The sequence below is a fragment of the Chiloscyllium punctatum genome, chromosome 25 (assembly GCF_047496795.1).
Source record: "Chiloscyllium punctatum isolate Juve2018m chromosome 25, sChiPun1.3, whole genome shotgun sequence".
Lineage (NCBI taxonomy): Eukaryota > Metazoa > Chordata > Chondrichthyes > Orectolobiformes > Hemiscylliidae > Chiloscyllium > Chiloscyllium punctatum.
Window position 1 is genome coordinate 25844371 of NC_092763.1, and position 22994 is coordinate 25867364.

General features: G+C 43.1%; 1 protein-coding gene and 1 pseudogene across 2 annotated transcripts in view; one reads left to right on the top strand and one right to left on the bottom strand.

Annotated features, from left to right (window-relative positions):
• The window catches only part of LOC140495766 (sodium- and chloride-dependent neutral and basic amino acid transporter B(0+)-like), a 71041-nt gene extending 68681 nt beyond the window's left edge, over positions 1–2360 (top strand). For both annotated transcript variants that reach the window (XM_072594858.1, XM_072594857.1), the window contains exon 14: positions 940–2360. In XM_072594858.1, the coding sequence (XP_072450959.1) occupies positions 940–1092 (153 nt within the window). In that variant the 3' untranslated portion in view covers positions 1093–2360. The remainder of the gene's footprint in view (positions 1–939) is intronic.
• A 16912-nt stretch (positions 2361–19272) lies between these two features.
• On the bottom strand, positions 19273–20443 carry LOC140495774 (interferon-inducible GTPase 5-like; annotated as a pseudogene).
• Between the last annotated feature and the right edge of the window lie 2551 nt (positions 20444–22994).

Sequence of the window (22994 nt, forward strand, 5' to 3'; positions counted from 1 at the left end):
GTAAGTGCTGCTGCCTCACAGCAATGGGGATCTGGGTTCAAATCCAGCCTCAGGTGACTGTCTGTGTGGAGTTTGCATATTCTCTGTGTCTGTGTGGGGATGCTCTGGTTTCCTCTCTCAGTCCAAAGCTATGCAGGCTAGGTGAATTGACCATGGGAAATTGCCCACAGTGTCTAGGGATGTACAGGTTACATGAGCTAGCCATGAGAAATTCAGAGTTGTGGGGGTGGTTCTGAGTGAGATGCTCTTCAGAAAGTTGATGTGGCCTTGATGGACTAAAGTAGCCTGCTTCCGTACTGTAGGGATTCTATGATTTCAAATGTTAAACTCCAGTTCCTTGTCGGACACCCTGCTCCACCTCCCCAAAGATCTACAGGTTGAGAATCAGTCTGTTCATCCCATGAAGACATGGGACAGAAACCGAGGGCCCTGAATAAATATCACCTCAAACTCAGCTGATAAGGTTGTGGTGGGCATTTTTCTTGCCCCAGCTCATGCTGTAATTAGTTCCATGGTATCTACAGTGTTCAGAATGAGTGATTTGGGAACATGTCAAAAAAAATTAAAATTGTTTTATGACAGGTCTTCCATTGACAGCATGCCATTTATGTTTTTTCATCATGAGAATAAATTAATGGCTCAATAACAATACTTAAGTTGATGTGCCAGTGCCTGCACTGAAGTATTTGTACTAGGAATTATTTTGGTCTAATACCTATTCCTTCAATGTATCTCACTGTCTGAGAAATTAGAGTTTCGATACAAAAGTATAATCTCTAGGATAAACCTGCTGGCTACTCTTGGTTTAATGTGAGTTGCAAATGTTAAACAAACTACAAACAATCTCATTCGGATCAGGATTTCTTTTGCTAGTTTGATGTTAATTCTGCATAAAGGTCAGGTAGAAATAATGAAATATTTCAATTTTTCCTTTCACAGAAAATTACTGGTGCTTGTACATCAGCTCCAGATTGGGATCCATGCTTGGAAGAACACAAAGGGGAAAGATATGAAAACAAACCTGATTCTGCAGAAGCCCCAGTCTGCGTGAAACTCCTGCCCACTCCTGAGAAAGAACAATATCCGTTTTAATTTGTAAACACAGATTGATTTACTTAATTTACTAATTTATCACCATTCTACTGCACTCCACTGCAACCAGGGGAATCTCTGGAGCAGTGTCCACATTGTTCTGAGGCAATATCTATGTAGACTGCAGGGCTGTGTCCATGCAGTCCCTGGGACAGTATCCACCCAATCCCTGGGGTACTGACTATGAGGTATCTTGGCAGTATCAATGGAGCTGTATCTATGCAGATCTTGTGGCAGTATCTACACAGTGCCTGAACTATGTCCATGTCATCCTCTGTAAAATCTATACAGTACCAGGGACAGTATCTATGCAGTCCCTGGGTCAGTAAGTACACAGTCCCTGGGATATATCCATTGAGTCCCTGTGTAGAATCTACATTGTCCCTGTACATTATGTACACAACCCCTGGGTAGTGTCCAGGTTCAGGAAAGTCATGGCTGAGTGTAGAAACACTTGAGATAAAGTTGTTGATCTTTCATTTTCTCTGCTGGCTTCCATGAAATTAACAATTCAATTGATTTTTCTGAAGAAGCTTGAAATGATATAATTGCAGGATGGTTATATTTGACCAGTTCCTTTTGTATTGGATATGTGTGCTTGACGTAGGTCACCCATGGATTGTTGTTCTTCATATGAATATGTTTGTTTCCTTGTAGCATTTGGGTGGTCTTCAACATTCTGTTCAAGACATGAACATCAATGTTAAATTGAGAATGAATTGATTTGTTGCTAGTATGTTTTTGAGACTCTACCACATCTGTAAGAAATTGTGAGTTTTGCTGCATTGAGTACATTCCTACTGGAAGGCTGGACAGTTTTCTTTTCACAAAAGTGACACTATCAGATTGTTTCATATTTTATATTGTTGTTTGCAAACGTATATTGTTCAGCTGAGAGGTGTTTTTGCTCTGGTCAGATGGTTAATGTCCAACAGCAAATGTTCCCTATTGAATGTTTTGCATTAAATTGAACTTTTACTGTATAATGCTTTGTGAATAATTTTCTAGGATCTGTGTCTACTGCTTTGTTAACTGCTCATTCAAGAGTTAGATTCTCTTTGGTTGAAGCAGTAGCTGATTTCTATGAGAGACCAATAATAATTCTGTCAGAAATTAGCTCTTGTTTTAGGTTTCATCGCTACTTTGTCCATCTACTGCATACAACTTATTCATGAAACTCTCGACAAGCTCTCCTGGGGGTTGATATCTGCTATTGAAGTTTAATCTTAAAAATCACACGATATCAGGTTATAGTCCAACAGGTTTATTTGGAAGCACTAGCTTTCAGAGCACTGCTCCTTCAATAGGTAGCTGTAGAGCAGGATCATTGGACACAGAATTTATAGCAAAAGATCAGAGTGTAATGCAGCCGAAATGATATATTGAACAAACCTAATTTAGATTTGTTCAAATTATTGTTCCAGTTGCATGACTCTGTGATATTTTGCTATAAGTTCTGTGTCTCATGATCCTGCTCCACAACCACCTGATGAAGGGGCAGTGCTCTGAAAGTTAGTGATTATAGATTACATTACAGTGTGGAAACAGGCCCTTCAGCCCAACAAGTCCACACCGATCTGCCGAAGCGTAACCCACCCATACCCCTACATTTTCCCCTTACCTAACACTACAGGCAGTTTAGCATGGCTAATTCACCTGACCTGCACATCTTTGGACTGTGGGAGGAAACCGGAGCACCCGGAGGAAACCCACGCAGACACAGTCAGTCGCCTGAGGTGGGAATTGAACCCAGGTCTCTGGCGCTGTGAGGCAGCAGTGCTAACCACTGTGCCACCGTGCCACCCACAATGCTTCCCAATAAACCTGTTGGACTAAAACCTGGTGTTGTGTGATTTTTAACTTTAGTCACCCAAATCCAACACTGGCTCCTCAACATCAAGTTAATCTTGACAGTGTCCAATTTGTTCTGGAAGTGAAATATTGACCAAAAGCTCTTTGGAAGTCATCAAAATCATTTGCTTCTTGCATGATTCAATGTTCCAATGAATTAGAGGTATGCTAATTTGATCTGGTGTCCTGAATGTGTTTGAAGCATTAGGAATTGTGATTTCCATGTCTAACGATTCATTGTTCAATTAAATGGATCTGAAAGTTTAAACTTTCTGGTGGAACATTTGGAGTAGACAAGTTTGTTACATTATTTTATTGTTAATGGGCACTTGAAGTTGCTATTTTCTTGATTTGGAAGATAATTGTTAGGATTTTGTTCTGCTTGTACTATTATGTGTAATATTTCTAGTTGATTAACAATGTTGTTGAAGCATTTAGCTGTAAAGGTTGTTATATTAGGACCTAAAGGTGTTAATGGTTCTGCTATTCTAAATGATGCTTTCAAAGTCTTTACCCATATGCTATCATCATGAAATTAAATGAAGATATTTAATGTAGGCCAGGATTTTTCAAAAATAGATTCCATTAATAACATCTAATTATTTTTAACTGTATTGAAGATGATTGCCTTGACATCAGTGGCACAGATTTTGCTGCATCTGACATGTCTTCTCAGCTGGTTTAACAGCCCATGATCAGATTTTTTATTTCTTAATCCAATATTTTGCATTTAAAGAATGTAATCTTCTAGTTGCCAAATTAAACTTTGAACTTGTTGTGTTCAAATTGTATTTGTTTTAAGAGATTCCCTCCCTACTGACTCTTAATTTTCAAGTATCTTTGGGAAGTCCTCCTAAATCTTCTTCAGTGGAAGCAGACACAAAGTAGTTGTTCCAAGTTTCTATCATTTTTGTTATTTTCTACAATCCTATATTGCCTCTCTCAAAATGTTAGCTTTTACACAGTGAACTGCCATGGGGTGATCTTCTGAGAGTCTACTATAGCTACGCCTGAAAGTGAGATATGACGATGGTGGATATTGAAACTGGCAGCTAGGAGACCTGTGCTCTGATTGTTATTGGAGGGGCTTTGGAAGTGGCAAACTGAGACAAGAAGCTTAGCTGATTAAGAATAAGGCCAAGAAAAAACAAAGGTGAGTAAAGCCAACATTCAGTGAGTAACCAGTAGAATACAATGGTGTGCAGTCATTCACAAGCAGCAATAAGCTTGATGCATAATCTTTGGAAATAACAGCATGGATCATTGTGAGGTACTCCTTGGGGAGTCACTACAGCACTTCTCCTCAATCACCTCCAGGTAGCTCCATGCTCAGCAGCAGCACCTGCCTTCACTTTCCTTCCAGTTCCATACTCTCCTCTTGTCCCGGGATGGGGGTGATGTTCCTTATCACCACTGAACCCAAGCTCTGACAATTTGCCCTTGCTATCAGCTGGAATCTTTCTACTGGGCAGGTGCCCACACACCAGTGCTCTTGCCATTTTTGTCCCTGTGCATCTATTCCCACCAAGTTGACACCATTCAAGGGCCAAGTTCTGAGTGCCCACTCCTTTACAAAGTCTGAGTGGCTGAGCACCCCATCCCCCACTCAGTAAGTCTCTCGGTGCCATGATGCCATGACTCACTGGTCACTCTATACCCACTTCATTCCAATTACCTCTTTCTGACGGTGTGAGGGACCTGTGTGATGCTTTCCAAATGCTGTATAACAAGAAGTGCTGATGGTGGTGCTACCAAATTGAGAGGTAGGTACTGAATTCATCATGCCAGCCCTGATTTGTTGTGCAAGCTTATATTAGCAACAGTGGTGGGGCTGGACTGAAGAGTAGACAGGAAGGCTGCTATCACCACAGTACACACAAGACCCCAACAGCAGCAGAGGTGATCCCTTTCTGCAGCTCTCCTCCAGGCTAAAAGGACAAGGATGTCCTCTTCCCCAGGAATAATCCAAAGTTAAAAACCACACAACACCAGGTTATAGTCCAACAGGTTGATTCGGAAGCACTAGCTTTCAGAGAGCCACTCCTTCATCAGGTGGTTGTGGAGCATCTAACGATCTTATACTCCACAATCTGGGTAAATTGGTGTTGTCTAACTTTTAACTTTGTACATCACAGTCCAACACCGGCACTTCCAAATCAGGAATAATCCAGCAAGAATGGATGATGGATCACCAAGGAGGTCAGCTACCATGAGGGCATCTGCAAATCCTGGCTCCCATTGCGGTAGACAGCCAATGACCTCCTTCAGATGGCCAGACTCTTCCTCTCTTCAGAGTCTTGAGTGGAGGTGCCAATGTTGGACTGGAGTGGACAAATTCAGAAGTCACACAACACCAGGTTATAGTCCAACAGGTTTATTTGAAATCACAAGCAGTTGGAATGCTGCCACTTCATCGGAATGCCTTCCTCCAGGGAAAGGTCACTGGACTCGAAACGTTAACTGTTTTGTCTTCACAGATGCTGCCAGACTTCTGAGTTTTCCCAAGCAGCTTCTGTTTTGGTTCCTGTTAGACTGTAACCTGGTGTTTGTGACTTCTGACTTTCTTCAGAGTCTGAATGTGGTTATATGGGAATGTGTGGATGCACAATTTGTAGAAATCTATCCTCAATATTGAACCAAATTGAAAAACAATGAAAACTGTGAATGGCAAGATTCTGTTCAATATTGGAATCAACACGAGTGTTTGGACAGTGTGGACAGGGAAGACCTAATTGGGGAAATGTTTTGGTATCTCAGGACCGATTAACATTATAATCTTTCATGGAGACATGATGGCGAGGTAAGTGTTGTTCTGAATATACTACACTTATTCAGAGATAAATAGGCCTAAACACTGCTTGTAGCAAGAGATGATAAGGTGTGCAAAATCCAGTAATGGGTTTGAAAGGGGTTTTTTTGATTAAGAAATGGTTGTTATAATTTGGTCTATCTTATGAGAGTAAAATATACTACAGAACTACGGTTTTATGAATGAATGCAACCATGTTATAGTAGTGAGTCATGAATGAATGAAATAGGAATGCAGTGTTCCTTGTTAGCAAAGGAGTTATGAATGAATAAACATAAAGAGCTTGTGAATGTGTTAGTGAAGCAACCTGGAATACAATATCTCACAGCACTTCGGACTTCTGAATTTTCTCCTCATTTAGAAAATAGTCCATGCCTCTATTCTTATTATCAAAGTGCATGAGCTCACACTTCCCCACATTGTACTCCATCTGCCACTTCTTTGCCCACTCTCCTAACCTGTCCGGATCCTTCTACAATCAACAGAGAAAATGCTGGAAAATCTCTGCAGGTCTGGCAGCATCTGTAAGGAGAGATAAGAGCTGACGTTTCGAGTCTAACTGACCCTTTGTCAAAAAAAACCCCAAAAAATCTCCATCTGAACTTTCTGCCCTTAGCTCCCTTAGGTCCAACCCCAACTTTGTCATCAAACCTACTGACAAAGGGGGTGCTGTTGTCATCTGGCGTACTGACCTCTACCTCGCAGAGGCTGAGCGCCAACTCTCAGATTCCTCCTCCTACCTCGCCCTGAAGCATGACCACACCACTGAGCATCAAGCCATTATCTCCAACAACGTGACTGACCTCATTTCCTCCGGATGCCTCCCCCCCCTACCTCAACAGCTTCCAACCTCATAGTCTCCCAACCCCAGACAGCCCGAAGAAAAAAGAGCTTTGACAAAGGGTCAGTTAGACCCAAAACATCAGCTCTTTTCTCTCCTTACAGATGCTGCCAGACCTGCTGAGATTTTCCAGCATTTTCTCTGTTGGTTTCAGATTCCAGCATCCGCAGTAATTTGCTTTATTCAAATCCTTCTGCAGCCTCCCTACCTCCTCAAAGCTACCTGTCCCTCTATCTATCTTTGTAACATCTACAAACATAACCAGAATGACCTCTTTTCCTTCATTCAGTTCGTTCATGTATAAAGTGAAAAGTCATGGTCCCAACACTGAGCCTTGCGGGAGATCCTGAGATCCTGACTTTTGTTCCCATTCTCTGTTTCCTGCCATACAGCCAAGCTTCTATCCATGCTAGTATCTTGCCTCTGACACCTTGGGCCCTTATCCCACTCCGCAGCCTCCTGTGTGACACCTTGCCAAAGGCCTTCTTGAAGTCCAGCTAGATAACATCCATTGACTCTCCTTGGTCTAACCTGCTCATTACTTTTTCAAAGAATTCGACCAGATTTGTCAAGAATGACCCTCCCCTTGATGAATCCATGCTGACTTTGCCCTATTTTACCATACACTTCCAAGTATTCAGAAATCTCATCCTTCACAATGGATTCCAGGATTTTACCCATGACTGAGGTTAGGCTAATCAGTTGGTAATTATCCATTTTTTGCCTTACTCCCTTTTTAAACAGGGTGTCACATTAGCAATTTTCCAGTCATCTGGGACCTTTCATGATTGTAGTGATTCCTGAAAGATCACCACTAACACCTCCATGATCTCTTCAGCTGTCTCCCATAGAACTCTGGGGTGTAGTCCATCTGGTCAAGGCAATTTATCCACCTTCAGGCCACTCAGTTTTTCTAGCACCTTCTCCTTGGTGATGGCCACCATACTTGGCTCTGCCCCGTCATTCCCTTTAAGTTTTGGGATATTACTCATATCTTCCATCGTGAAGACTGACGCCAAGTAATTATTCAGTTCCTCAGGCATTTCCTTGTTCCCCACTACTACCTCTCCATGTCATTTTTCAGCAGTCAATGTCCACTTTTGCCTCTCCTTTGCTCTTTATATATCTAAAAAACACTCTTACAGTCTTCCTTTATATTACTGGATAGCTTAACCTCATACTTAATCTTCTCCCTTCTTATTTCTTTTGGTCTTTGTAAGCTTCCCAATCCTCTGGTTTCCCATTGCCTTTCACCACATTATATGCTTTCTCTTCTGCTTTTATGCTATTCCTGACTTCCCTAGTCAGCCATGGTTGCCTCATTCTCCCTGTACCATGCTCTGCTTTCCTCGGGATGAATCTCTGCTGTGTCCCCTGAATTATCCCTGAAACTCCTGCCACTCCTGTTCCCCTGTCTCTCCTGCTAGGCTCCTCTCCCAGTCAATTCTACACAGCTCCTCCCTCATGCCTCTGTACTTGGCTGTCGTTACCTTTGATTCTACCTTCTCCCTCTCAAATGGCAGAATAAATTCAATCATATTATGATCACTGCCTCCTCAGGGTTCCTTCACTTTAAACTCCCTTATCAAGTCTGACTTATTGCACAACACTAAATCCAATATCTGCAAGTCCAGCAGCATAGGGCCTTGTACTTAATCCTTCCTGTCTTCAAGACATATACTATTATTGAACTGATTTAGAATTTTAAAAATAACATATGTGGTGATACCCTGAGCATTAGTCAAAATAAACCCCACAGTCAGAAAGAGGCACTATTAAAAACAAACAGCTCCTCAATAGAGATGGAGGCTGAAGTTGATCTGTGGTCAGTATTCAGTCAAACTCTCAGGAGTTGGAGTGTTAGAGCTGCTGTTCACTTTGAAGACCATGGAGTATTCAGGAGGTCACTGGGGATCCATGTTTCAGGTGTGTCTTCAATCTGAGATGTGTTGTTTACAAGTAAATCATCAGCAGAAACCAGGTGAAATCAGTTGCTAAAGTATGAGGTGTACATCATGTACATGACATAAACTCGAGGAGCCTCCAACTGTGGGCATGTCCCAGCATTCAACATTCTGTGACCAGTGGCTGTCACTCGCTTGATCACTGATTGCTGTCCCGGAGGATGTTTAATCTGTTGGCTGTCAGAATGTTGCTTCATGCCAACCAGCTCCTGTGTCTTCATCAGTGGAATATTAAGGCTACAGTGGTGTTCCTGTCCTCAGAAATACAGCACCTGCAACCTGTAAGTCTATGTCCCCACAGCTTCTTTCTGTGTGAACACCATTCGAATGGGGATCATAAGTCTGACGGAGCAGAGCCTTTATAGTAGTATAACACACAGTAGTTTCATGGTCTTCTCTGCTTCGCCAATGGATGGTGGGCAGTGAGATGATAATGGGATGTGTTTAAATCCTATATCCTGGCCAGTACTACACATCCTCCTGATCTGGATGCTCTCTATGATAAATGCTCCATGTGATTGAAGAAAGGATCAGGAAATTGACTTTCTGAAAGAAGACAGAGGGTGGTGGTTGATGGGAAATGTTCATCCTGGAGTTCAGTTGCCAGTGATGTACCACAAGGATCTGTTTTGGGGCCATGCTGTTTGTCATTTTTATAAATGACCTGGATGAGGCCTTAGAAGGATGGGTTAGTAAATTTGTGGATGACACTAAGGTCAGTGGAGTTGTGGATAGTGCTGAAGGATGCTGCAGGTTACAGAGGGACATAGTTAAGCTGCAGAGCTGGCTGAGAGGAGGCAAATAGAGTTTAATGCAGAGAAGTGTGAGGTGATTCACTTTGGAAGAAGTAACAGGAACAAAGAGTACTGGGCTAATGGTAAGAATCTTGGTAGTGTAGAAGAGCAGAGAGATCTCGGTGTTCACATACATAGATCCCTGAAAGTTGCCAGCCATGCGGATAGGATTGTTAAGAAGGCATATGCTGTGTTAGCTTTTTTTGATAGAGGGATTGAGTTTCGGAGCCACGAGGTCATGTTGCAGCTGTACAAAGCTTCGGTGCGGCCACACTTGGATTATTATGTACAGTTCTGGTCACCGCATCATCGGAAAGATGTGGAAGCTTTGGAAAGGATTCAGACAAGATCTGCTCGTTGGATGCTGCCTGAACTGCTGTGCTCTTCCAGCACCACTAATCCAGTATTTGATTTTCAGCATCTGCAGTCATTGTTTTTACCTTTACTAGGATGTTGCCTGGTATGGAGGAAAGGTCTTATGAGGAAAGGTTGAGGGACTTGAGGTTGTTTGCATTAGAGAGAAGAAGTTTGAGAGGTGACTTAATTGAGATATATAAGATAATCAGAGCGTTAAATATGGTGGACAGTGAGAGCCTTTTTATTCGGATGGTGATGCCTAGCAGGCGGGGAAATAGCTTTAAATTGAGGGGAGGTAGATTTAGGACAGTTGCCAGAGGTAGTTTCTTTACTCAGAGACTAGTAGAGGCATGGAATGCACTGCTTGCAACAGTAATAGACTTGCCAACTTTAAACGGTCATTGAATAAGCATATGGAATGTAATGGAATAGTGTAGGTTAGATAGGCTTCAGATTAGTTTCACAGGTCTGTGCAACATCGAGGACTGAAGGGCCTGTACTGCGCTGTAATGTTCCATGTCCTAAGGGATCCTTCATTCCACAGGCAACAAATCTCTCCAAATAAAGTTTAATACAGGGATAAACTTTTGACAACGGACATTAGCCGTCTGTATTCTACACTGAACTCCCGACCTTCAATTAGATGGCTAGGAGAGTCCAGTTGGTGAAGTTGCTCCTGCTAGTTTCCATGACTGCATGATCCAGGTTGTCTTATCTCAGAAGATGGTATGGTGGCTCAGCAGTTAGCAATGCTGCTTCACAGCGTCAAGGATCCGAATTTGATTCCAACCTGCAGTGACTGTGTAGATTTTGCACATTCTCCCCGTGTCTGCTGGGTTTCCTCCAAGTGTTCTGGTTTCCTCCCACAATCCAAAGATGTGCTGGTTAGGAGAATTGGCCAAGCTAATTTGCCCATGGTGTTCAGAAATGTGCAGACTAGCTGCGTTAGCGATGAGAAATGCAGGGATAGGGTAGGGGGTATGCGTCTGGGTGGCTGTTTACAGGGTCAGTGTGGGCCAAGTAGCCTGCTTCCACAATGTCAGGATTCTCTGATGCCAAGAGCATCTTCCTCTCCTCATGGTCTCTCAGACTCAGGCATGCTGTCCTGTTGACCTGCCTGGGTTCCCCTCGTCCTGCAGCTGTGTGCCCTCTCCATTTCACTTATGCTGCAGGCAAGAGCTTCAACCTACCCTCTTCAACTTCTTTTCTCCTCAATGCTGTAATTTACCAGTCCTGCGCTTCCATTCCAACTCATTGTTGCTTCCCTCACTTACTTTCTCCTCAAGGCTTCCTGTCCAATGTCTTCTTTGGGCCATTGTCAGAGTTTCAGTTCCCCCATGCACAACCGACCAAGAATCTCAACTCTTCTCCTGAATGAGGATTCAAAAGACCAACCAATTTCCCCTACCCGATGTCCCTCCAGTGTCAACAACCTCTGCTGTTAGGGATCCAGCTCTGAAAGGACACACTTATTTAACAAGTGCCAAGGCCCAACTAGACTTTCCTATTCTCCTACCATTGCCAATCTCTCTCACACTTCCTGGAGTTCTCCCTGAATGTTGTATATAGGGATTGAAGGTAAGCAAGCTACTTTTGATGAAGTGAACTCTGGTAGAGGCCACTTTCATGCAATACAAGTTTTGGTTATCCCAATTTGGCATCCTGCCTCCCCAATGTAGAGGGGACCACATCGAGAGCAATCGACACAGTCGATGAGGTGTTTGGATGTTCAGGAAAAGCTCTGCAGGATGTGGAAGGATCCTCTGGGGCTTTGGATGGAGGTGAGGAGGGAGGTGTGGGGGCAGGTTTTACACCTCTTGAGTGGCAAGGGAAGATGCCAAGAGTGGAGGATGGGTTGATAGAGGATGTGGACCTAACAAGGGAGTCGTGGAGGGAATGGTCTCTGCGGAATGCTGATTGGGGTGGGCATGGTGGTGGGGTCTGATTGTAGGTGATGCCAACTTGCGGAATGTTTCAGAGAACATCTCTGAGACACAGGCACAAAACAACTCCACTGACCTATGACCGACCACTTGAACTCCCTCTCCCACTCTGCCAAGGACATGAAAGTCCTGGGCCATCTCCTCCACAAACTCCTAACTACCCGATGACTGGAGGAAGAATGCTTCATCTTCCGCCTTGTCACCCTTCACCCACAAGGAATCAATGTCGATTTCACCAGTTTCTTCATCTCCCCTCCACCCACCTTATCCCAGACCCAACCCTCTAACCCGGCACTGCCCTCTTGAACTGTCCTACCTGTCTATCTCCCTTCCCACCTATCTATTTGCTCCACCCTCTGCTCCGACCTATCACCATGATCCCTACCTTCATCCACCTATCGCATTCCAAACTACCTTCCCTCCCCCAGCCTCAGCCCTTCCCAATTATATCTCAGCCCCCTTGCTCCCCCTGCTCACATCCCCCCACCCCTCCCCTTCCCACCATCCCCATTATTCCCGAAGGGCATATGCCAAAACGTTGATTCTCCTGCTCCTCAGATACTGCTTGACCTGCTGTGTTTTTCCAACACCACACTCTTCGACCCTAATCTCCAGCATCTGCAGTCCTCACCTTCTCCCAAGCTCTATGCTGTCGAGTATGAATTTGTTTTGAATCACTAATTTATTCTAATAGTTAAAGGAGGATGTTTTAAGATAACGCTGACTTGCTAGATGATTACACATGGTTGCTTCTGAACCAGGTCGTTATGGTAGGTGCACCTTGTCCTTAAGAGAGTACACCTTATACAGTAATTTTTATTCCAATGGTTGGTGATCTTCCTCAATGTTCATGATGTTCCATTTGTGGATACAAGCTCTAAATTAATTGTAAGTGGAGATGCTCACAAGGAATACTCCCCCATCTGTGTGAATCTCTGTTAACATTGTCCATTTTGATTCATTGTATATCCAAGTCCAAATTGGGACACATCACTCTGCAGTGTGATATCAATTAGATTAGATTAGATTAGATTCCCTACAGTGTTGAAAAACGCCCTTTGGCCCAACAAGTCCACACCAACCCTCCGAAGAGAAATCCACCCAGATCCATTTCCCTCTGACTAATGTACCTAACACTATGGGCAATTTTGCATGGCCAATCCACCTGACCTGCACATCTTTGGACTGTGGGAGGAAACCGGAGCACCCGGAGGAAACCCACAGAAACATGGGGAGAATGTGCAACCTCCACACAGTCGCCGAGGCTGGAATCGAGCCTGGGTCTCTGGTGCTGTGAGGCAGCAGGGCTAACCACTGAGCCACCATGCCGCCCCAAATGGGGAATTGGTATGATGGTGACTGCTGCTTTAACTCATTATAATGTTAATTCTATCAATTCTCTTTAACCATCCTACAGCCTTCTATATTACATCTCACAGATATTGAAGACATTTACTCAGACAATGAGAAAGTTCGATGGGCAATGGGTACCACAGCTTAAGAAGGATATATTAGCCTTTGAGAGAATTCAACATAGGTTTAGAATAATGTTACCTGGGCTTCAAGGCTTCAGTTTTGAGGAGACAAATAAGACCTTTTTTCTCTAGAATTTAGAAAGTTTCATTGAAGTCTTCAAGACAAGACCAGGATTCTATGAAAAGACTGGACTGATAAAGATAGACTAGTTGGGACTCTACAGCTGGGGGCATGGTCTGAGAAGTTGGGCCAGACTATTCAGGAGAGATGTTGTGTTTCGACACACAAAGATTGGTAGAATCACCTACAGTGTGGAAAGAGGCCATTTGGCCTATCAAGTCTGCACTGATCCTCTGAAGTGCATCCCGCCAAGACCCAGACCTCTATCCTCGTAACCCCGGATTTCCCATGGCTAAACCACCTCGCCTGCCTATCAGTGAGCAATTTAACATTACCAATCTGCCTAACCTTCAAATCTTTGGACTGTGGGATAAAACTAGAACACCCAACGGAAACCCATGCAGACACTGTGAGAACGTGCAAACTCCATGCAGTCACCCGAGGCTGGAATTAAACCCGGATCCCTGGTGCTGTGGGGCACCAGTGTTAAACACTGAGGCACCGTGCCACTCGTAGATGCTTGGAATTCTCTTCCACAAACAACAATGGACGCTGAACCAGTTGTAAACTTTCAGTCTGAGATGGATCCATTTTTGTTAAGCAAAGGTATTAAGAGATATGAGCCAAAAACAGGTACGTGGAATTACGCCACAAATTAGTCATGATCTCATTGAATAATGCAGCAGGCTCAATGGGCTGCATGGCCTGCTCCTGTTTCTATATTCAAGCATTTGATGGATTCCAGAAATCAGTGATGACCGCACAATTTAAAGGTTGGGAGTCACAGATTAACAAAAGGGGTTAAATTCATAAAATTTAGGATAATTTATTAAGTAGACTATTAAGAAACGACAGTTGAAATACAATGTCTAAGGGAAGTAAATAGAAAAAGCATACAATCCACGACCGATATACATGGTTTACCAGTTACGGAGAGTGAATGGAGGGACTGGAGCTGATTTCTGCTGTCCAGGAAATCATCAGATTCAAGAGGAATTTCTCGCATTAGAATTAATACCACAAATTAAGTAAATCACTATGTTAATAAAATAACTGTTGCAGAATTTGCTGGGAGCAAAGTTATAAACAATTATACAATGGCTGACAACCCACAAATAGGCATACAGAAAGAACTAAAAAAGACAAGTTAAAAATTGCTGTTTTCCAAGAACTTTTACTTAAATCCATTTTGTCGATAACTGCTCATAACAGTTCAGCAACCTTGATCATAATGGCCAAGTCGAGTTCTCCCAAAAGATAGCTCCTCTTCAACAGAAAAAAGCAATGAATTTATGTTGGGATTCTAAGAAAAAAGCGTCCTATCTGGATGCATCACAGCGTTGTTTGGCAATTGTTTTTCCCAGTCCATCACACAAACCAGCCTTCCGTCCATTGACTCTGTCTATACTTCTCATTGCCTAAAGAAACTAACATCATCAAAACCCCGGTCCAACTGGGTTATATTCTCTTCCATCAGGCAGAAGATATAAAAGTTTGAATGCATGTACAAATAGAATGATGAACATCTTTTTTTAGATTAGATTCCCTACAGTGTGGAAACAGGCCCTTCGGCCCAATAAATCCACACCGACCCTCCGAAGAACAACCCACCCAGACTCATTCCCCTACGTTTTGTTTTTACCCCTGACTAATGCACCTAACACTACGGGCAATTTAGCGTGGCCAATTCACCTAACCTGCACATCTTTGCACTGTGGGAGGAAACCAGAGCACCCGGAGGAAACCCACGCAGACACAGGGAGAATGTGCAAACTCCACACTGACAGTTGCTTACGGCAAGAATTGAACCTAGGTCCCTGGCGCTGTGAGGTAGCAGTGCTAGCCACTGAGCCACTGCACCGCACTCTTCTTCCCCATTATTATCAGACTTTTGATCAAATCTCTCAAATATTGAAGTTGATCTTTCTTTGCACCTTCTCCATGTCTGTAACACTGTGTTCTGCACTCCATTCTGCTACCCTGATGCACTTTAAATGGTACAATTGCACCCAAACCAACTCTTTTCACTGTATCTCAGTACATGTGACAACAATAAAGCAATCAAAGTGTTGTTTCCATATCATGATAATTTGTTTACCCAGTTCTTTTTAGATGGATTTGTTACACTTCCAAACAGAACTGTAACTTTACATATCTTTCTAAGTGTTTATATAAAGCCTCTCTATTATCTCGAGACGTGTCAACTATTTCATTTCTTCTTTCCTCTGACATACTGTAACCATTACTATAATGGATTCCAGGATTGATTCTTAGAACAAAATATTAGTTAGTAATCATCTTAACGGCTGTAAAATTACATTTAATGCCTTAAAGATCCAGATAACATTCTCTAGAATTCTAAAATGAAAAGCTTTATGTACTGAGATATCTTAGGTCATGTGAGATGTTTTTGCTCTAATAAATCAAAGCAGTTATGTTTTATTCTGAGATATTTTTGGTGTCTACAAATTCCTGGGAGTTATTTTAGAACCAAGCTCATAGTTGGTAACAAAATCAGAAATTGCAGGAAAAACTCAGCAGTTCTGGCAGCTTTTGTAAAGAGAGGGAATGTTTAAGGTCCAGTGCCCCTCTTCAGAACTGAACTTCAAGCATTATTCCTGTTTCTCACTCCATAGCTGCTGCCAGACTTGGTTAGCTTCTACCGCAATTTCTGTTTTTGTTAGAGAGTTCCAGCATCTACAGTTAATTGTTTTATTTTCGGAAGTTGGTAAAGCTGATTAAGTTGTGGTAATGATTTAGAATCGTACCTTGTTGAGGGTTTAATCAACAATAGGTTGAATTCAGTAAATTTGCTTTTGCATGAGGTAGGATCTTAGCAGTGCAGTTGGGGAATATCGTTTCTTGTCAGCTCTATTTGCTGTCTTTCTCTCTTTTGTTGAGTTAACTTTTTTTTATTCATTGATGGGATGAGGACGTTGCTGGCTAGGCCAGCATTTATTGCTCATCCCTAATTGTCCAGAGAGCAGTTAAGAGTCAACCACATGAGTCTGGAGTCACATGTAGGCCAGACCAGGTAAGGACGGCAATTTTCTTCCTTGAAGGACATTAGTGAACCAGGTGGACTTTTCCAACAATCGACTCATGATCATCGTTAGACTCTTAATTCCAGATTTTTCTTGAATTCAAATTCCATCATTTTCTGTGGTGGGATTCAAACCCAGGTCCCCAGAACATGACTTGGGTCTCTGGATTAACAAGCCAGCGATATTGCCATTAGGCCATCACCTCCCCCATGTTGCAAAGAAACACTGTCTCCCAGTATTCTTTGTCTGAAGAAGACTTCTCAGAATGGATCATTTTGAAAAAATGTTTCCTGTCCAAACTTTTTTGTCTCCTCTTAACAGCTAGAGATCATGGTCCTCAGCAATGATAACAGGGCCGCCCACGTGATTTTCAACAAACTGTTTCTTCCTAAGCTGTTGATACCATTAAATACAGTCCATAAGATCTTGTAATGTTATTGCACATAGAATTCTTATTCAGCATCTTCAAAATTACTTTAACTTTGGCTGCATCAACACAAAGTTCTCTCCTGTAGTATCTAATTAGCTATATTCCTTGACTAAAAAGTTTCACATTGTCCTGTTTGATGCACCATTTTCATCACATTGCTGTTGAAAAACATTCAGGTCTCTATTCAGTGTTCAACCATTTATCTAAAACTATTTGTTACAACGTCATCTGCATTGCCATTTCTCTCACACTTATCACTGATTCAGGTGCCTGGCTTTTGAAGACTTCAGACAGTGTCCTGTACTGAAATGGCAAATGTACTAACTAAAAAAGTACAGAATGTGGTTAGAAAATGAAGGATGATCAGGACTTAAGGATGTGAAGAGTCAGGAAGAATTGTCAGCCTGTAGCGAACCTTCAGCTGTCAGTAGCACATTTCATTAGAATTAGAATTACAATTAGATTTATTGTCACATTCTCAAATGAATACAGTGAAAAGTTTACAAGTTGCCACTTATGGCTCCATTTTAGGTACAAGGAGGTATGGATGCTCAAGTACAAATGCTTAGGGAAAAATATAGAAAAGTAAAGAAATTAAGGGTGCAGCAACACAGATCATAGGAATAAATCAGAAAAATTAAAAAAAATTCAGCACAACAGTCTTTCCAATCCAGTCCATACCGGTGTCTAGCCTCTAGTCATTGATGGGCCTTGTTTCCAGATTGCACAGGGTTTTATCTTGAGATTCTCGAAGTTAAGTCTTCAGAATCTAAGCTGTTGTGTAGTGTGACCTTTTTCTTAGATTTTATGAGGTCATCGTTCTGCTCCATGAGTCTACAGTTAGCACAGAGCAATGAAGAAAGAGTCAGAACTAGATAAGTGCAGACATCCTGGCGTGGTGCACAGCTAGAGCTGGTTTTGAAGCTAGGGAGATGTGAGGCCACAGAGGGGTTGGAAAACAAGATTGTGAATTTTAATATTAACCTACTGCTTAAATGGAAGCCAATGCAGCTCAATGGAGCTTGCTGCGAGTAAAATGAAGTCACGTTTGTAGAGGGTGGAGCATGATTAGCCACTGGTAGAGTGTAGGAATGATCAAGATTTGGACTGAACAAAGGCATGACTGAGGAATCAGATGAGCTGAGGCAGAGGTGGAGTCAGAGGTGACACTAGGTGGTCTGAGTGATGGGCATGGATGCATGGTTAAAGCTCACCTTAGTATCAAACATGACACCAAGGTTATCACCTTTCTGGGTCAGTCTCAGACATCGCTGCGGGACACAATTGAGTTGGTTGTGATGGAATTGAGTTTGTAGTGAGGATTGATAAATCATCTTATTACTTAGTTGGCAGAAATTTCTGCTCATCCAGTACCGGATGCCTGATAAGCAGTCTAATAACAACTGTGAAAAATCAGGAAAGGTGGTGGTGGCAGAGTGAACATCATTAACGTAAATTTGAAAAGTAAAGGTGTGCTTTTGGATGAGAGGCATAACAGGAGAAATGGGGAGTCAGATGTTAATTATCTGGATATTCATAATTATAACTCCGTAGTTGATCTGCTTTTCTGGATTTTGGTTTGACTCCTATTTTGCACCATCTGAATATTTAATAATGTCCTGCATTTCAGGAAACAATCAGAATTATTCCAGTCAGTTTTTTGCTGTGGTTTCTCATGCCAGGAGTTGGAACTTATGTATCAGCTACCAATCTATTAATGACGAGGAAAATGAATGCAAGTCAGTCAGTTGGCTACAAAATACAGGCCTCAATGACTCAACTATTTTCGATTTGGAAATTATTGTTTTTGTGATTCTCCCTTCTACTGGTAAGGTACTTTTGCCATTTTCAGTTTTCACCAGTACTTTCAGATCTCCCACGTCTTTCCCTGCCTTTTTCACTAGCCTTTGAAGAGAAGCATCATCCAGCCCCAGCCATTTATGGAAATGTGTAATTCCTCCAACCAGTATGGCAATGTTACAACTAAAAGGTAGTGCAGGAATTGGCACAACTTCCAATGTCCCAGAAAGTATTGCCATCATGCAGACACATTTCCTCAGCTCTTTCCTTTTCTTCTCTACAATCCCTACATGTGTTGCAAATGCCAGTCACAGTATCTATGGATAATCAGAATCTCATAAAACATTGCTTCTCACTGGAGTTAAGGTGGTTGTGATCCATTGCCTCGAGCTAGTTGGTTATCGCTGTGATGGAAGCCGCACCCCCATGCTCATAGTTCCATCACCACTATCTCCAATGTCCACTCATCTTCGGTCAACCCCTGATGATCAAGCGCCAAACACTGTAAATAATTTCCTTGTTATTGTGTTCAATGAAGGGAGTAGTCTGGGTGCTGTGTATACAAGAGATCAAATGGACGTTAATTCCCCTTCTCATATTATACCAGGCCAGGCAAAACTTTTCAACAACCAACTTGCATGAGAGAATTCACACCTGAAATATTTCAATGTAACATCGGATTTCATTAACATTCAGGGTTGGACTTCTTTATCAGCTCCAGCACTCTCAGTCATCGAAAGGGCAGGGTGTTCTAATCAGTCCCAAAAGCAGCCTTCACCACATACTGTGCATTGTTTGTAAGATCATCTAATACTACATTCAGCAGATGGTAGATCAGAAGAAATTATGGTCTTGCTCCAAAGAGGGCCTCAATGGCTGGGATGGTGTAATGGATGACATCATTTGCTAAAATGGAACCAGCAGTGATCCCACTCACTATATTTCCAAGTAATTCTCTCGTTATTCTGCCCCCAACCAAAGGTGTTTTCACCACTGCTTTCAGATCTCCTACATCTTTTCCTGCCTTTTTTTGTCAGCCTTTGAAGAGAGGCATCATCCAGCCCCAGACATTTATGGAAGTGTGTAATTGCTCCAACCAGTATGACAATGTTACAACAAAAGGGTAGTGCAGGAATTGGCACTGTCCCAGAAAGTGTCGCCAACATCCAGATCCTTTTCCTTAGCTCTTTCCTTTTCTTCTCTACAATCTCCAAACTTAAATTTGCAAGTGCCAGTATATGCACACTTCTCTTTATATCTGGAAGATCATTTTCAAGGGTGCTACTGAAGAGATTAAAATCATACAGATTTAGCTCAAAGTTTGAAAGCAGGAACACTCTGGGTGATGGGATCCCTGCTTCACACAACTTCCTGGCACACTCACTTCTGATCTTTTTTAGTTCGGCTTCTTCATTACCATCGCTCCTTTGTTTTCTCAGTGCACAACAATCATTGTCAATTTTAGATCGAATGAAGTAGAATTTCTTCCCCAGCCGTTTAAACTCTTTGGCGAGTTTTACATCATTTTCTCTGAATCGGCAATCTGAGATAATGAATAAACCATAGTTTTGAAAATTCATTTCCCTCAGGTATTTATGTGCTGGGAACTTTGTTGATCCAATTCCTGGCAGATCCTAGAAACAAACATTCGGCAGGTTGGGGTGTGAGTAAGAGGTTGGCTCCATTGTGGTTTCTGTGGTCCCGGTTTTAGCTGCTCCCTTATCACCATCCCGAAGTCCTCTCATCACATTGATGAAGGTGGATTTCCCTGACCCTGTTTCTCCTGTCACTGCAATGTTCAGCTCTGAGTTGTCCAGATCGTCTAACTTCTTCTGTATCAGTGGTGTAACCATCTCCAGCCCACCATTCAGTTCGTCCAGCTCTTGCTGACTGAAGTAGGAAGAATTTGAAAACAAAGCCATCTGGGCACTATGAGGAAATATTTTACATGGTATTTTGTATCAGACAGAAATATCTTGCATTTATACAATACATGAACATTCTCAGAACAGAATTATTAATAAAGGGCACTCTCACAAGGAGGTTGAGCAGTTCATCAATTTCACGAACACTTTCCATTCTGACCTCAAGTTCACCTGAACCATCTTGGACAGCTCCCTCCGCTTCCTGGCCCTCTCCATCTCTATCTCCGGAGACCAGCTCAACACAGACCTCAAGCCCACCGACTCCCACAACTACCTGGATTACACTTCCTCCTACGCCCCCTTTCTGTAAAAATGTGATCCCTTACTCCCAATTCCTCCACCTGGGCTGCATCTGCTTCCAGGAGGAGCAATTCCACCATAGAACATCCCAGATGGCCTCCTTCTTCAAGGACAGCAATTTCCCCTCCCACATGATCGACAATACCCTCCAGCACATCACCCTTTCCACATCTCTGCCTTTGAACCCCACCCCTCCAATCACAACAAGGACAGAACACCCCCAGTCCTTACCTTCCACCCCACCAATCTCCAGATACAATGCATCATCCTCCGACATTTCCACCACCTACAGTCAGACCCCACCACCAGAGATAGATTTCCCTCCCCACCCCTATCTGTGTTCAACAGAGATCATTCCCTCCCACGCCCCCTCCCCCCCACCAACCCACCCTCCACTCCTGGCACCTTCCCCTGCCACCACAAGAGGTATAAAACCTGCGCCCCCACCTCCCCCACCCTACTTCCATTCAAGGCCCCAAAAGATCCTTCCATGTCCACCAGAGATTTTCCTGCACATCTAAACACCTCGTTTACTGTGTCCATTGGTCTCAATGTGGTCTCCTCTATGTGGGGAGACAGGGTGCCAACTTGCGGAACAGTTCAGAGAACATCTCTGGGACACATGTACTAAACAACCCTACCGCCCTGTGACTGACCACTTCAACTTCCCCTCCCACTCCACAAAGGATATGCAAGTCCTGGGCCTCTTCCACTGCCAAACCTAAGCCACCCAACAGCTAGAGGAAGAACGCCTCATTTTCTGCCTCGGCACCCTTCAACCACATGGGATCAATGTTGATTTCACCAGTTTCCTCATCGCCCCTCCCTCCAACTTGGCACCACCCTCTTTAACTGTCCTACCCGTTCAACGCCCTTCCCACCTATCTGCTCAACCTTCCCCTCCGACCTATCAGCATTACCCCCTACATTCACCTCCCTATCGCCTTCCAAGCTACCTTCCCCCCAGTCCCACCCCCCTCCTATTTATCTTTCAGCTCCCTTGCTTCACTCCACCTTCCTGATGAACAGTTTTTGCCCGAAACGTCGACTCTCCTGCTCCTCAGATGCTGCCTGATCGGTTGTGCTTTTCCAGCAACACATTTGTTGACTCACTATTGAATGTTGGTGCTGGTGAGCTGAACCTCAGGTGCTGGAATGAACTGGATCTTCGGGTACAGGAGGATTAGATACCAAATGTCAGACAAGTTGGAAATGAGGATCAGTGGCTATTGATTTAGGACTCAGGACAATGCCAGCCTCTTTCAGGGAATAGAATGTTTGTCAGAAACAGCATCTCACTTCTCTTCAGTAGCAATCTTTGTAAGCTTACTTTGCTTCATTCTAGTCCAGTGCTTGTACGCAAAATGATTCAGTTTCTTACAGTAGGGCATGCTTTTCCCCATAGTGGCCATACTCCTACCTTATGTGGTTGGCCCTTACAGTATCTACATCCTTCATTGTTCTGCTGGCCCTTCTGTAAATATTTCCTATCTTACTCCATGGTTGCATTCTCTCTCAACATATCCATTCTGTCCTTATTACTATTTGGGCGATTTGGGCGGCACGGTGGCACAGTGGTTAGCACTGCTGCCTCACAGCGCCAGAGACCCGGGTTCAATTCCCGCTTCAGGCGACTGACTGTGTGGAGTTTGCACGTTCTCCCTGTGTCTGCGTGGGTTTCCTCCGGGTGCTCCGGTTTCCTCCCACAGTCCAAAGATGTGCAGGTCAGGTGAATTGGCCATGCTAAATTGCCCGTAGTGTTAGGTAAGGGGTAGATATAGATGTAGGGGTAGGGGGTATGGGTGGGTTACGCTTCGGCGGGGCGGTGTGGACTTGTTGGGCCGAAGGGCCTGTTTCCACACTGTAAGTAATCTAATCTAATCTAATCTACTCTCTGGCTAATGATTGACAACTTCAAAGCTCATGTGTTGGAAGCATCCTTGAAAATAAATGGTGATAATCTTGCAAATGTCCAAATTCACAGGATTCAGGTCAATGTCTTCGTGCAAAAACATACTCATCGATATTCGCCCTATCTTCCTAAGGTCTAAAATTAAATCCATACTGTCCATAACTAACATCAGCAGAGGATTCCAAATGGGATTTCAAAACCTCCAATATTTTTCCCATCTTGATTTTCTGCTCCTTAGTGAGATATTTACCATAGTTTCATGCCTCACTGAGAATGTGTTCTGGAATCAAGCCTTGCTATTCCCAGTGTCATCACAAAAGTTAAACTATTTATCAA